At 38.3% G+C, this 16,158-nt stretch overlaps 1 protein-coding gene across 2 annotated transcripts in view; it reads left to right on the forward strand.

The window, feature by feature from the left end:
* Positions 1 to 498: 498 nt before the first annotated feature.
* Positions 499 to 16,158, forward strand: part of HLCS (holocarboxylase synthetase) — a 112,441-nt gene continuing 96,781 nt past the window's right edge. Inside the window, exons 1-5 of one of the 2 annotated variants that reach the window (XM_088539338.1) lie at positions 499 to 747; positions 4,188 to 4,340; positions 6,876 to 7,038; positions 8,991 to 9,943; positions 13,160 to 13,342. In XM_088539338.1, the coding sequence (XP_088395464.1) occupies positions 499 to 747; positions 4,188 to 4,340; positions 6,876 to 7,038; positions 8,991 to 9,943; positions 13,160 to 13,342 (1,701 nt within the window). The remainder of the gene's footprint in view (positions 748 to 4,187; positions 4,341 to 6,875; positions 7,039 to 8,990; positions 9,944 to 13,159; positions 13,343 to 16,158) is intronic. The other variant, XM_088539339.1, reaches the window with a different exon arrangement.

Genomic DNA, 16,158 nt, shown 5'->3' on the forward strand with positions numbered 1-16,158 from the left:
AACAAATCCCCAATGCCCTTTTAACTTTTTTTTCCCTTTACATGTTGCTCAAACCAAAATTCTTTATTTTCTACATCTTGAAAAAAAAGCCATTTTAGGTGCATAAACGCCACTAGCGCGGCTCTACCGCTTCCACGCTGAACCTCGCCGCATACTGGGGCGTTCCCGCCCGCCGTGAGCTCGCCCACGGGGCGGGACGCGCAGGGAGAGGCCGTAACGGCGCCCCGCGCCGCCCGTTACCCACGGGCTCCTCTGGGGGGCGTCGTTGTGGGCGGGGGAAGGTTTCAAACGGGCGGGGCGGGAGGTGGGGGGGCCGCGAGCCAATGAGAGCGGCCGCCGCCCGGCCCAACGGGGGAGCGCCTTTCTCTTTGGCGCAGAGGGAGGCGGGGCGGAGGGAGACGGCCAATGGCGCGGGCGGGCCCGGCTCCGGGGGCGGGGCCTGCGCTCGGCGGCCGTTGCGGGCCGTTGCGAGGCCGGGCGGGGGCGGGGCCGCGCGCCATGCTGATCACGCTCTGCTATCTCTACCTATGGGCGCGCTGGGGGCGCAGCTCGGCTGCGCTCATCCGCCGCACCGTGCACCGCCTCCACCGCTCCCGCTGCTCTTTCACTTTCTGCTGCTGCGCTGGCCCGGCCACGCCACCGCCTTCCCGGCAGTCACGCACGCAGGGGCTGCCGCCGCCGCCGCTGCCCGAGGAGCGCGTGTGCCTGCGCATCGGGAACAAAGTCTTCTTCACGGGCGAGACGCAGGTGCGACCGTGCGGGGGGGGAGGTTGTCCCCGTGGTAACGGAGGCGGTGACGAGCGAGGCGGCCGTGGGGCGCAGCGGTTGCGCGGCGGGCGGGTCGGGCTGGGCCGGGCCGGGCGCGGAGGAGGCGAAGGTGAGAGCGCCTCGCTCTTTGCCTGGTGTGCGGGGGAGTGTTTGTAAAGCTGCGGTTACCCCTCGGCACTGCTGAGCGCTCCGGGGCCGAGCGGGGCTTTTGCTATCTGCGTATGCAACGCTGCTCCGCAAGCGCGGCTATGGCCAGGGGAGCGGTCAGCCAGGAGAACCTGGTGGTGCTTCTTGACTGATGACGTCCTTTTAGCTCAAACGTTTTTGCCTGAAGATATAGGCCGTGTTTATGCATTCAAGTTCTAGAGTTAAGAGATTTAAAGCATGGTTGAACCTCTCATGGAGTGAGAGTGTGGTTTTCAGGTACCGAGAATTGCACGCTCCTCTCAGTACGAAAACACCATTTTAATCGAGGGAGACGCGAGCTGAAAAACACGAGCTGCAGAACGCTTCCTCGCAAGGGGATGGGAGGGAGGGGTGAGGCCTTGGTGGACCGCGACCATGGAAAAAAATGCAGTACTCGAAACCGAAAGCTTTAACAATTCAGATTTAGAAATGAGACTCCCCTGCCTCTCGCTCCACCCCTACAAATCACTCGAGATATTTTGAACTACCATTTAAATTAATGTTGGACTTGCCTGCTCACTAACCACTAGGATTGGAGCGTTTAGGCGAGTTATCCTGAGCTGGCCGTTTTGTTAGTGTTTATGTGTGTGTTTGTGGGAGTTATTTCAGTTGTTTCCCATTCGCCTTAAGCGAGCATGATAGATGTATTTATGGAGCATACCGTTGACTAAAGCGTGGCTTCAAAAAACAGAAAAGCTTTCCAGCAATTGAATGGGTAAAGAGGGCAATTTTCAGAAAAAATCAAAATCACAAATACTGATGGGATTAGTTTATAAAATAGACTTTTTTTTTTGTGCTTCTTAAAAAACATGAGAGTCTCTAACTGAAAAGAAACAAATTATAAATTATATCTTCCATTGTGTAAAGGAATATAAATGAGCTAAAATCTGCTCTTAAAGTTGTGTGTGTGTGTATGTGTTCATATTTCATCCATGTGTTCAGAGGAATTTTATGTAAATTGTTCAGGATTATGGTTATGTAAATCATGCTGAAACTGGTCAGTGCTGTCCTTTGCTCCACTTCTGCTTGTTTTTGAAAATTTATCTGCTTCTCTTACGTTTTTGTTTACGGGAATTGGGAAGCCTTCTAGGGAACCATGCTGTGGCTTAAAGTTTGGCATAAAGTCATGTCAGATGATATGACAAACAGAGCTGTCATTCAAAATGTACTTATCTCCTAAAAATAGGTATTTAATGTTACTGGTTGTAACTCCTAAGTTCCTGTGAAAGATGCAAGCCTTGTTCTAAGAATTTTACACAGATGTTAAGCATGTCTGTAGTGGTTTGCATTCCTATACGTACGTCATTGGATAGGTATATCTTTATATATGTACTGTGTCTCTCTATATTTCCTAACCTAGCACTCAGGATCAAATTGTGTTGGCTGATCAAATCATATTTTCTTTCTTTCTTTGAATTCATCTATTTATGCAAACATTTTCCAAAAATACCACTTAGGTATGCTACAGTTTTTTTTAAAAAAAAAACTTTGATACTCAGTAGTGTGACAGTATAATGGTTCTGTCCTGACTGTGTTAGAGACAGCATCAGTGCAGAACTTTCCTTCTACTTTGTACATGAACATTATGAAAAGAAATAGATAACTTATCTCACTTTTCCAGCTTCTTGGAAGTTAGTTGAGCTACTTTGCTTCTGAAGTAGGTGTAAAAGCATCTGGACTGTGATTAGCATCTTCCTTAAGATAAGATACTGGAAGTCATAAATGGTGACCTCGAAAGGATTTTTTTGACTCTTCATCAAATCAAGTGCTTAAGATAATGCATAAGTTCAGTTTAGTTGACTTTCTATGGAAAATAGTTGTCTGCTCACTCAGAGCCTCAGTGTTCTGTAAGGCTGGTTGAATTGGCATCTAACCATTACATCCCCTGTAATTTTGCTACTATAAGCAAGACAATATTGTGCTGTTTCCATTTAGATTTGGACAAGTATACACACACGTGGCATGTTAGAGGGAAATTCGCTCCACAGTAAACTTTTCAAGGTGCACAAAGCATATGTTGGTTTGATCTGCTCCTAGCATAGTAGTATAAAAAAAAAGAATTCTTAGAATATTTTCCCCTTTTAAAGTATGAAAAGAAAAGAGTAAGTTCCATGCAATATCTGGAAAAAAAATGTAATATGATATAGAAACAGATTCTATATTTAGAAATTCTTTCAGAAGAACATTTAAACCTGTTTAGTCAGCTAATGCCAGCTATTGAGCTTTACTTGCTCCTAGAGAGGAAATGATTTTTGTAATGTAATAAAGAAAATAATTTACCCAATGATTTGCTGAGTGAATGGCAAATACCTAAATGGCAAATTTAAAAATGATAAATTTTAACTCTAATTCTCAGAATTGCATACTGAATGAATAATTTAGATTCTAACATATGAGGACCTACATATGTTTGAAAAAATATATTCTGAGCTAATATACTGTCTCTATTTCAAAAAAAAAGTTATAAATTAATGCTGAAGCTGTGTGTATTCACTGGCCTTAATTGACTTTGGAGAAGAAAAATAAAAAAGTCCTGGAACTTTGCAAGTTAGGTAAATTAGATATCCTGAAAATGAGACATGTATAATGTAAAGCCCTTGAGTTACTTGTGAGTCACAAGTAAAGAGATTGGTCTTTTGTCAGATAGGTTTAGCAGGTGTGTATTACTTAGCCTGTGGCTATATGTTCCTTAAAGGGCCTCTATCTGGCTGGATCGAAACCCCTTCTAACTGCTGGCCAGTCAGAGGGGCTCCCTTGTGCGTAGTCCCTGCCAAGTTGCAAACCATGCCCTTGAGTTTCCAGGAGCAGAGAGAGAAGCAACAGGGGCATCACCGGTGTTTGTGTAGTGAGAGGGAGGCAAGATAGGCTGCAGTGCATGGGAGAGAAAGATTGGACTGGATGGGAGATGCTGCCAGTCACACAATGCAATGTCGGAATGGCCCGTGGAAACTCCTAGTGGCTTTCAGAGGGTCACTTGGTTACACACTTCTGCTGTGAAGCTGGTACATGAATTGCTGGAAAAGCTCAGCTTGCCGTTTTTCACTTTACTTTTGACATGTTCCTGCTTAATGATGCAGACTTTTACCCCCTTTCCCTTCATGGGAAGTGTGAAGTTGTAGAGACTCTGCATTTAAGGTTGAAGGATTGGGTTAGAAGTTAAGCTGGGAATGATTTAAACATGAATTATTAAATCAGACTTTCTATGTAATTACTTTTTTTCTTGTTACTTTCAGTCCCTTGAAGATTTAAACAGGTGGAGTCTACTACTCATTTCTCCTTTTATTTATCCTGATAAGTTACTTGAAGCAGAACGTATAGCTTTTGTGACAGAAAGCATTTCAGTTCAAACAGATAACTCGCAGAAAATACCTGGCTGTTCAAAAGAGGTAAGCCGCTCAGTTTTCCTTGCTTAGGAAGTGGTAGTACTGGTAAGTCATTTAGTAGATATAGTTCTTAAAGCTTGATGGAAGAAAGCTAGGAGTAGACAGTTTATGCATATTTAGATTTTCTGTTAGAAATAAGAATGCAAGTTGTATGATACTGTCAAGACTACTGTGATTGTTAAAATCAACTTGATCACTGTTACAACTAATGGTTTTATATTATGCTTCAGATCAAGTCAGAGCTGTTTTATTCAGATCTTTTGTTAGTAGCAGTGCACTTCTCTAGCTGTGGCCAGAAACGGCGTTGGGAAAAGACACATGTGGCTAGATATGCTGAACAGGAAAAACTGAGCGTGAGAGCTGCATCTCTAAGCTGGATCAGAAGTTCATTTAGCCCAATGTCCTGTCTGACACTGGCTAAAGCAAATATCTTGGTAAAAATATAAAAAATAAGTGTATGTGATGTTTTCCCAAGTATTTTCCAAGTCTCCAATTCAGCCGTTGTGGAAAGTTGTATTTGAAATAGAAACCACTCTCGGAAAATTTCTTTGATCATGATTTATAAGTACAAGTTTGGAATTGCACATTTTGGATAATTTTAACCTTAATTCCAGTCCTGGCTTTCACCAATTTGAAGCTGGCACTTCCTCTTGTGCTAGAGCTGGGAGTTTGGTCCCTAATTTAAAAAATACAGCTGACCTTGTGACCTGTGCCAAGATACTGCCTGCATAATCCCTGCTTTTCCTTCTTTTTTATTTTATTTTATTTTATTTTTTTAGAATAAGTTTAATTGCTAATGATAGGGATAGGTGTTGACTTGGAAGGTACCTAGCCAGTTTTCTTGGTAGATCACCACCATGCCTTGGGGAGTAGGTGTGGCTATTAAGGTTGTGTGAAATCTAAGCTTCTTTGAACTTGTTCAAGGGAAATATTGTAAAATAGAAAGTCAGCGATAGCATGCATCATATTCTAAAATCTATTTATTGACATAGATTAAAAGGTAAGCTTACCTGACTTTCTTATAAATTATGAACAAGTAGAATGTCACTGAGCCTACGCTCATTTTATATACTCAAAATATATGCTTTCCTTACTGTCTTTAATCGGTGTGTTGTATTCTGTGTGTAATGGTAAACAGCAGAGCTTCATGATGGTGATGATAACATTGAAGTATTGGAGGTACTGTATGAAAATTGCACCGTCTTTCTGTATATTTAGAACATGCTACATGAGGAAGTCTTAAGTTTTTCTTAGGTCATGAAAGCAAGTGGTGCTTCATTGGCTCTAAAAACACCCTTGGAGGAGAACAATAACATTTTATATCCTATGGAGAACAAGGGCTGTGGAAATAAAACAATAAGTACTGATTTCCAGCTATGAGTCTGCAGACAGTTCTGTAGTCTTTAATTAATATGGCTGCCGTTCAAAACTCTTTTTGTGTCTGGTTGTGGTTTTTATAATTACACTTGCTATTTGTTCTTGAAGCCAGTGTTGTTGTTTAGTTTGGGTTTAACAGGCCTTCTTGGAAGGGGGAAAACCCAAGAGTGTCGCTTTGATAATGAATCTTTTTCTGCTTTTTCAGAGAACTTGTGCTGTTGTTGTTGTTGTAGATAAGTGACTTGTATCTTTGATCCTTTTAGTTAGTGCTTTTGACAGATTAAATTAATGAGTGTGTACTTTTTAAAACAGTAGTAATTGGCAGTTTGTATCAGTATTCTTTCCATAATTTGTGTTGAAAGCCATGTCTTAGAAATAGAAAAGGATAAAGATTTTACTTACAGAGGATGATAATGCTTTAATTCAATCTTGTATATGTTTCTTGAATCTTTATGGCCTTGATTTTCTGAGAAAGAAGTGTTTGTACTCCCTCTTCCCTTTCAGTTTGGTTTTGATGTTGCTTTGCTGCTTTGTTTCAGGATAGAATGCAAATGAACTCCTGTAGCTGGTACTGTTTGCTGTGTGACCCATTCCTGAATGGTGTTCTGAAATACTGTTTCGTTTGTATTTGGTATCGCAGATTGACATTTGTAGGCATGAAGGATACACTTTTGTGTGGAAGGAGCTTCCAACTTAAATTTTTCTTTCTAGTTGAGATGTTTGTTCAGTGATACCATTAAATGTATTAGTCATTTTAAACACGTCAAACATCATAGAAGAATATCTTAAAAGTAATTGTTCCAGTATAGAATTTAGAAACACTAAAAACAATCACAGATTGAGTGATGGTTGGAAGGGATGTCTGGAGATCATCTAGTCTAACCCTCTGTGCCCAAGCAGGGTCATCAAGGGACAGCAAACTATGCTTTTTAAAATTTTTGTTTTATAACAGTCTTTAACAAAATTCAAAGATCAGGAGTAATTTTTAGTTTGGTTATTTTGGTTTGTTAATGTCCCTGTGTTGGCTCTCTCTGTCTGTAAGTAAGTTTACTTGTTTGTTTTTGTGCATCATGCAGATTCATAATACTGTTGGTATTTTTGTGTTTTTTTTTTTTTTTTGGTAACATTTTTCAGTCTGAAAAATGTATGTTTTATTCTTAGGTTGTGAAGTGGTCAGATTATTGTTCACCTTTGGCCTGTAAACCTGGTGAGCCTTATAAATTAATTGCTGAAGCAAGTATTGATAACTTCAGTAACCTTGGGATAGCATTCATGGAAGATAGGCTGCAAATGGATAACGGGATGGTGCCACACAAGATAGTTTGTAAGTACCTTTGCAAATTGTTTTTTAGGGCAGATTGTGTTTTGTTTTGTGGGTATTGTAGGGCTGTGCCTAAAATCTTTACGTCTACCCACATAAATATGCTTTTGTTTTTGAAAGATGTTGTCTTCCACTTGCCATTTTAGGCAGTTTATCGCTTTGTCATGTTACTGTATTTTAAACTTAAGATTGCCAAATGCAGAGATTCTTGAAAAGTCAGAACACTTCTTGAATGAGTTCTTTACAGAGCATGTCACAAATGCAACATGAGAAATAGCAGGAAAATATAATTCAAAATATCATTTTTTTTTTCCTTTTGGTTGATGTTCAGTAGCCACTTTAATAATTAATTAACCTTAGTATGATGAGATCCCTCAATACCCAAGATACTGGGTTATCCTTTTGCAAGTATGTAAATGTATGAACACAAAGACAAAGATAGAAAATGCTATCTCCGTATGTTGCTGAGGTAAGTCCATTAGATCATCTGATCTGGGTGTAAAGTCTGGTAGTTGAGAAATTTTCCTGGAATATGAGAAATTTTGCTTCAGTTTTCTTTTCCAAATGAGTTGAAGAGTATATGGTTTCAAGGGCAAATGCTCTTAAGTGAAGAAAGTGAAATTTAGATCTAGTATGCTGTAAGCTAGTTGACTATTTTGTTAATCTCATTTCTCATTGAATTTCTTCGAGAAATCAGCAACAAAAATTGGACATATACAATATACAGATGACCTTGTGGGAGCAGAGAGGGATTAAGTCAAATGTTGTCTACTTCGAAACATCTGCCTTTGATATTTCAAATCAACATATGGGGGAAAAAAAAAAAGCTTTTTACTCTGAAGATTATTTTTTTTTCTCTCCTTGTCCTTAGTTGGTTTGCTGTCTGAGATTTTGCACTAACAGTAATTATCTCTGACCTTCTTGTCTCTTTGGGGCTTCCCAGGAACATATTATCTTTACATTTATTTATTTATTTTTTTAAGCAGTTGCTATTTGTTCCTTGGGTTCTTAGCTCATGTGTCTTGATATGGAAAGGTAAGTCTGCTTTTGTGCAGACTGGAAACAGTTTTGATTTTTCCTCTCTCTTTTCTTACTTGTGCCAAATTTTGATTTTTGCTGCTTTTAGTAATGCAAAAAACACTGTCAGTGTTTCCATCTTACCCAACAGCATCACTGCAAGACCTTTTTTCGAAATAGTTAATTTCAAAATAGCAGCATACAGTTTTCCACCCTGCATTCCTTAAGAAGTCAGATTTTTTCCATAGGTATTTCTCTTGCTTTCTGTCCCTTTTCACTCAAAGAGACACAGGCAAAATTAAACATTTAGAAGTGACACATTTACAAGATAGCCTCTTTACTTTCCTATTCTGCTAAGTAAGGATGGTATACAGTAGCTTTTTTGTTGTTTTATTTTTATGCAAATATGTCTGTACTCACAATGAAATTTATGCTTAAATATTTGCTCAACCGGAGTAAAATTGAGTGCTGTTCTCTGTCAGACAATTCTGGAACAAAAAGAGGAAACAGCTTGTGTTATGAGTATAAATGTATTATATTCTCGGAGTGGTAGTTTTTAGTGTGTCAAATTAGTGAGTTTTTAGTAGATGACTTAGTCTGAAATTAACCTAAATTCAGTTGCATGCTGCTATGATGAATATGATAATCTCTCTTTTGATATATTTTTATAATTTTATATATTTATTATTATATATTTATTATTTATTATTATTATACATTATATATTATATATAATTATATATATTATTATAATTATTTATTATTATATATTTTTTTATATATTTATATATTTATTATTATATATTTATATTATATATATTATATATTATATATAATTTTATATATTTATTATTATATATTTATATATTAGTTTTATATATTTATATTTTTGATATATTTTTATAATTTTATAATTTTATTATTCTTAACTTTTTCAGCTGTCCACTTACAGGAATCTATTCTGAAGGAGTTGGGGCAGGTGGAACCATCTGAAAAAGATAAAAGCATATGCACTGCACAGATGAATGAAATAACTGCTGCAGATACTTCTGGAACTCCTGCTAAATCAGAATTAGAAATAGCTGCAAATCCGGGTGATCCACAGTCAGAAGAGGAGGAATACAAGCTAGAGCAAGTAAGCAAGCATGAAGAAGAATCCAGTAGTCTGTCTGACAGAGAGATAGGTCCTGGAGAACATCATCACTTGCATCTTTCCAGCTGTCATGAATGTTTGCAACTTGAGAACAGTACTATTGAGTCAGTCAGATTTGCCTCTGCAGAAAACATTCCTGAACTTCCTGATGATTGCAGCAGCAAACCAGAAGATAAAAATGATGAATACATAACAAGAGAAATAAAAAGAGTAAACCTTGCTGGAAAACCCCCTAACATCCTGATTTATGTTGGCTGTGAAGGTTCAAAAATGCAATTTGAGCAGGTAAAATCAGTCCTTGAAGAATGTGTTGATGGAGACAGCTACACCATCTACCATCTGCGTGAGGAGCAAGTTCTGAAAGATCCCTGGGTTGATAATGCAGTACTGTTAGTCATTGCCACAGAGGAGACTATTTCTGAGGAAAATCACAAACAGTTTATCAAGTTTTTATCTAATGGTGGAAAAATTTTAGGATTTTCTTCCTCATTTGCATTTAATGGTATTCAGATAAAGCGAAAGGACAAGATGAAGACTGTTTGTGAATTAGTAGTCTCTAAACCGGACAACACTGAAATTAAGTTAGATTTTTTGATCAGTGGCTGCATTTTTGAGGAAGCGATGAAGGAAAACATCAGCAAAGTGAAACCTTTGAGCCGCTTAAGTAACGCTGACAGAGATCTGGTCATTGTTCGCCTGCCTTATGGAAACAGTGGAGGAGAAGCTGTTCTTTCCCAGGTACTGTGTATACAGAAGTACTAATTTGCTTCTGGCTATTCTATGTTGCGATAGGCACAAGTGACTTTTTTTTTTCTTGAGTATGTTGCGTACATCCTGGGGTGCTTGTCAGGGAATGAACCGAGGTCGATGTCTTGGTGAACATATGAGGAATCTGAGTGCAGGACAGTTCTCACTTTCCTCAAGCAGCTGGAAGAGAGGGAGAGAATGTTCCCACAGCTCTGTGTCTCCACCGTGTAGCTGTGCAGCTGTGGATTTTGCAGCAGTATGGTGTGACGCTGAGAGAGCAGAGGTGCTCAGTGAATGCTCATCTCCAAGAGCAGAACTCCCCGCTTCTTCCTGCTAGGGGTTGCTCCGTGGTACCACTGTGCACTCCCACACTCTAGGCAGTGAGAGCTGAATTGTAGGTGAACTCGAGGAAGTTTATATTGGCAACATTAAAAAAAAAAAAAAAGTCCTGCTTATACAAATATGAATTATACTGAGACAGAGTTGGAAGATGAGGTAAAATAAAACAAGAAACTTGAAATAAGTCTCCTCATAAGTATTAAGGTAGCCAGCCCCTTTGGAAATCTGTGAGTGGAGACTGAGAAAGTTCAAGCCTCTCTTAGCTGCATGTGATATTTAGAAAAACTGTTCTGCAGTTTGATGCTTGAAGAAATAACTATATTATAAAGTTTAGTCTCTGAAATGCTATTGTTGATTTAGGTCTGCGGGTCAGGTACCTTTTTGTAAGTATTGTTGTTTCATGTAAATTATGTTTTCTTCTTATCCTAGTGCTGCGAATGAACCAAATCACTTAATGGTGTTTTCCTTAGCAGTGTTTTGTTTAAGTTCTAGATAGATGTTAGGTTCATGGCATTGGTATTGGTGTTCTGTAATTAAAAATAGCTTTTTTTTTTTTTCAGTTTCCTCCCCCTACAGTTTATAATGAAAATTAAATTACTTCCATTGTTTACATTTATTTAACTTTCTAAAAGTTGTCATGTATGTTTTCGGTTACTAATATATACTTTGATTTTTGTGTGTTCTGCTAAAAACTCTTGCTTGTTACTTCCTCAGTCTTCCTTCAGGTTTTAGACTCTAAATTTTGCACCTAATAATACATAGCTCAGAGCATCTCTGCTGGAGGTGTGGGAGAGTGAAAGAATGACCCAAAATCTTATTTGTCCCACTTACCAGTACTAGTATTCCAGCAAGTGGGTACTTCTACAGTTGTATGGTATTGTAGTTTCCATTAAGAAACACACCTGTGCAAATCAATAAAATAATAATTAAAAAATAAAAAGAAAACAGCAGACAGATAGATAGGTACAAGTTGTTCAAAAGCTCTGTTGCTGTTACTCTGTCTTCCTGAGTAACGTGTGAGGAAGGTTACATGTTTGTGAGTAGCTGGCTAAGTATTGGGTACTTGGTAAAAGATATTATTAGCTTCGCAAATGAATTGGTGCTTTGGAAGTTTTCCTCTAAATGTCTGTGCTGTCTGACCTAGAGAGTTGTGTGCCATTTCCTAGTGTATATTTTGAGTTAGCCTCAACAGGAGCCTAGGTAAATGCTTTCACTTTAACATGGCTTTTCATTGTTATGTTGCTTACATTACATTATACTTTTGCTCTCCAGCAACACAGGAAGAAAAACAGAGCAAGATTCATTTGCCTGCTTTTAGGTAGATAAGGAACATAGTGGAGAACAAACTTTATAAAAGATGCTAGGAACTGTTTTTATTAGTGTTTTAGCTGTAAGGGGACTTTTCAAGAGTCCAGACCAGTTAATTCTAACCGCCTCCGTATCTGGTAGCACTTGCTCTTCAGCTTTCTGTAATCACTAGAAATATTCATCAAATTTCTCCAGTGTTTTCCTCTCTTGTCAGTTTATCAGACTAATGCTGCTAGTTTTTTTGAAAACTATTATACAGAGTAACATGTTTATAGTTTTGTGTGAAGGAGGCTTTACCACCCCGTGCTGCAAATGTGTACTAGAAAATCAATTAGATGCTGTTGCTCTCCATTTCTGCAAGCTGCATGGTAAAACTTGCCTTGTTGTACCATTTAAATTGACCCTTATGCTGTAGTAAAACTTAATACTGGAGTGGGTTTCCCCAGAAAAAGGGCATTACAGTATGGCTTCAGAAAATCAGATTAAAAGGATCAGAGTGTCATTTTATAATTTGAAATTACTTCCAGTCTGGATTTGAAAAGCGTTATTGTTTTCTCTTCAGAGCACTGACAGTGACATCAACCATTAAATATTCTGCACAGACTCTTTTTTTCTTTCTCTTTTTTTTTATCCTGTTTTTCTTTTGTTTCTTCCCTATTTCAGTAGTTTTCCACCAACATCAATAAATTGGTCATATATTAAAGAGACAAGAACATAATTGAATACAAAATTGTATAAACGAACACAAATAGTTGTGCTTTGTTTTTTGCTTGTTTGTTTGTTTTTACAAAATGAATGTGCAGGAGGTGGAGTACAAATGTTTTTTGAATGACCTGGTATACTTGTTTAAAAATATTAGGGAGTTCTAGACCAGATTTTTATTCTGTATTTCATTTCAACCATCAACTATCTGCTTCAGCCCTATCTGCTTAATCCCTGAAGAGTAATTCACTGCAAAGTTGCGTTTCAGATTTCTTAGTTAACTTTCAGACAGCAACATTTCTTTGGCTCCCCTGATAGTAATTTAATTCTTTTGACACTTGCTCTGAGTTTTTCTGACCTCATACAACCCCTGGATAAAGCACTTCCAAAGATAATGCAATTCTGCTCTTGTACAAGCCACAATATGAGCAGTATTGCTGTTGTCTCTAGGGGGCTTACAAATATAAAATTGGTTGGAAAAGGGAAGTTGGTAAGTATGTACAAGTTTGAACAAGTCCTTCAGGAAAAGACCAGTTTATTAAGGGTTATTTTGTATAGACTTCAAAGAAAATTGTAGTGTTTTGGCAACTGTGATCCCCCAAGGAAGTTATAAATGTACTGGGCTCTTCCTCCCCTGGTGTATTAGGATGGTAAAGCCCTCTGTGTAGATATGATGTGACGAAGACATAAGAAATTTGCTTTTAAAGCACACCAGACACACTAGGTATCTCTAGGTAGCTAACAACCATATTTAGTACAAAGCTGCTTTTAGAACTGTTTTGTCTATTTCTCCTTGCCACTCCAGAGTGTATGATACAAACTTTTTTTAATTCATTTTCTTTGCACATACTCTTCCAGGTGCACTTGGAGCTGGATATCAACTCTATGGATATCCAAACCGAAGAGGATTTTAATTCACTTAAGATAAGCAATACCAAGAGATATGAAATTCTGAAGGAGATTCTGATATCACTTGGCCTGAGTTGTGAACTAAGGGAAATTCCTATGTTAACACCTATCCATCTTCTGTCCTCTGATGAGGTAAGGCTTCTACTTCTCTTGGGTTGGTTGAAATATAGCCTACAAGGTAAATTCTGTGTTCATTTCAATATACATTGTTTCTTACATAGGTAGAAAGTTCTTCGTACATTGACAACAAAAGATGAAACCTGAGTTAGAGAGAAGGGGTTGGCAAACCAAAACTGAAGGACCAGAGTGAATGGGGAAGAGTGTGTAGCTAATGATATTCTTCGGCACAGCTTTCTGCTTGAAACTGGTTGTCGTAGCAACTAGGTCAGGCCGACCATTGCCCTTTCTCTGGTTGAATGTTGAAAACTTGCGAGGATGCAGAAGTCTCAAACTCTATGCAACCTGTTCTAGTGTTGCCATACTGTTCTAGTCCTGATGTCCAGCCTGAACTTCTCAAGCTGAACTTTATGGTCACTGCTTTTTTGTTATATAATCTTGCACTGCTCAGAAGTATTTGGTTCTGTCATTCTTTTGTCTTTCCTTTTAGTAGATACAGTATGTTTTTAGATTGTCGAAGCAACTCAGGTTGTTTCTTAGCTGCTATCTCAGCTCCCTCATCTTTCTCTTGCTGATCATTTACTCTTTCCCCCTAATAGTCTTAGTGGTACTTTGCTGGATTCAATGTAATTTCTTCATATTCCTCTTGAAATTGAGGCCAAACTTTGGTGCAGTATTTCAGATGCTATTTCATCAGCTGGTTCCCTTGATCTGCTGGATGCACTCTTTCTAATGTAGCTCAGAGTGCAATTTGTGTTATTTGCTATAAGAGTTCACTGAATAAGGCTGGCTGCTTGAAACCTACTGAACATGATGAGGTTTCTGTTTTGCTCCTAACTTAAGTTTGTGAAGGTCCTTCTGGATAGATCTGCCACTCCTAATGTTGGCCATTCCCCTAACTTAGGATCATTTGCAAGTTTGCTGAGGGTGAGCTCTGTTACAGTTCAAGCTGATGAAGACTGAATTACTTGAACTATATATTGCAACTTGGAGTACTCTGTCTGCAGGATGTCCAGCAACCAATCAGTTGATGTATGTTTTTAAATATGGTTTGTAAGAGGATGGGTTCCAGGATACTTCCAGGGACTAAGATGGTGCTGCCTGGCTTTTAGTTCCCTAGTTCCATACTTGTGTGTCCTTTTTTTCTTTTTTTGCGCTCTCCACTCTCACACTCTCCTCTTTTGGAAATTGGGAATTAATTCAGTTTTTTTTTTCCAGCTGTTATGGACCTCCTACAGACCCTGTGGCTTTTCATGGATCATATACAGTGACCTTGTAATTGCCTAAGCCAGTTCTTTTTCAGAACACTTGGTTGAATCCCACTTGACCCGTAGATGTGAATGTGTTCAGCTTCTCTTGAGTAGTCCCTAATCTGATGATCCCCCCATGTTTCTCTCCCATTTCTTTCCCAGATTGTGCCAATACACACAGATGCCTGGGAACACACTTTGCCTGTGACGACCAATATTAAAAAAAGGCATTAAATGCTTCAGCTTTTTCTGCATTGTCTGTCACCCATTTGTCTTCCCCATCTGTCATTGCACCCATGTTTTTTCTGAATTGCTTCTGAAACTAGCAAATCTGGAATCAATCTCTTCTTACTTCCAATGACCTTTGCTAATCTTAACATAGGAAGGTGAATGCCTGTCTGAAGTTTTATCTGTAGGTATGCAGACAATGCTTTTATATATTTTGTCATTATTTATTCGTAGCTGACCTCTCATAACTTTTCTTTAAAAATCAGTTTGATCTCCTGGACACCCTTCCCTTTCATGGTTGCTTTCTGAGGAATCTTAGCAACAATTCCTTGAAAAAGCCTAAATCTGTTTTTTCTAAGTCTGCTTGCTTGCCTCCCACACCTTCTTATGTTCTCAGGGTTGCTAGATCCAAGGCTGCTATCTGTGACAACATTTGAAATAAGTGGGGTTTGTTTGTTTGTTTTCTCCTGTTTGTGAGGAATAAACTAATAATTTGTCTATTTGTGTGGCATATGAGCCAACAAAACTAAACCTCATTCAGACTCTTTGACTGGTATTAAGGATGTAGTTGGAGTTTATGTCTAATTATCTTTCCTATGCTCTTGCAGTTTCCAAACTATACCATACTCTCGTACCATGAATTAAAAAAAAAAAAAAAAGGTAATTTCTATCCAAACTTGCCATCTAGTGGCATGTTACAGGTTGCAGGCCATTAAACCTATCTGTCAAATACATACGATATAGTTAAAAATTATATCAAAAATAATTTTAAAACTGTGAGAAAACAATTAGACTTTAAAACCATAGTTTTTCTGTGTTGGTTTATGCAGTCCTTCATGCAATATAATTTATGCTTTAGCCATGAAGTGCTTCCAGAATAGTGTGTGAAAGGAAGCTGTGACTTGTGAGTAAAAATGATAGTTATAAAGGAGAGACATACATTTAAAAGTGAGGAAGATGTTAAGCCTCCCAACAAGTTACCTTTTTTTTGGTATATGTATCTTAAGTTTTTTTCCTCACATTTCACTGTGTATTTTTGTTCACTGTGTATTTTTGTTCTCTAGAAAAGTATTTGATGGCAAGTAATTTGAGAAATAATTAAGTGACTTTAAAATCAAATGGAATCAGTAGCAGTGGAAATGGAGATGGAAAATGGAGATGTATCCAAAAACTAGTTCAGAGTAGGTCTTTGGACTGTGTTGGGTACTATATTCCTTCTCTGAGAAAGAGCCTAACTAATGTGCCTTCCACTGCCAAATGATTTTTTTTTTCTCTTAAGCTTCTCTAGAATGAGAAATACCACACTGGGTCAGTTGACTATCAAATTGTCTCAAAGCTAGATATTTAGGGAAA

This window comes from Tinamus guttatus, unplaced genomic scaffold, assembly GCF_059628265.1.
Source record: "Tinamus guttatus ecotype Peru unplaced genomic scaffold, ASM5962826v1 Tinamus_guttatus_pri_ptg001602l, whole genome shotgun sequence".
Lineage (NCBI taxonomy): Eukaryota > Metazoa > Chordata > Aves > Tinamiformes > Tinamidae > Tinamus > Tinamus guttatus.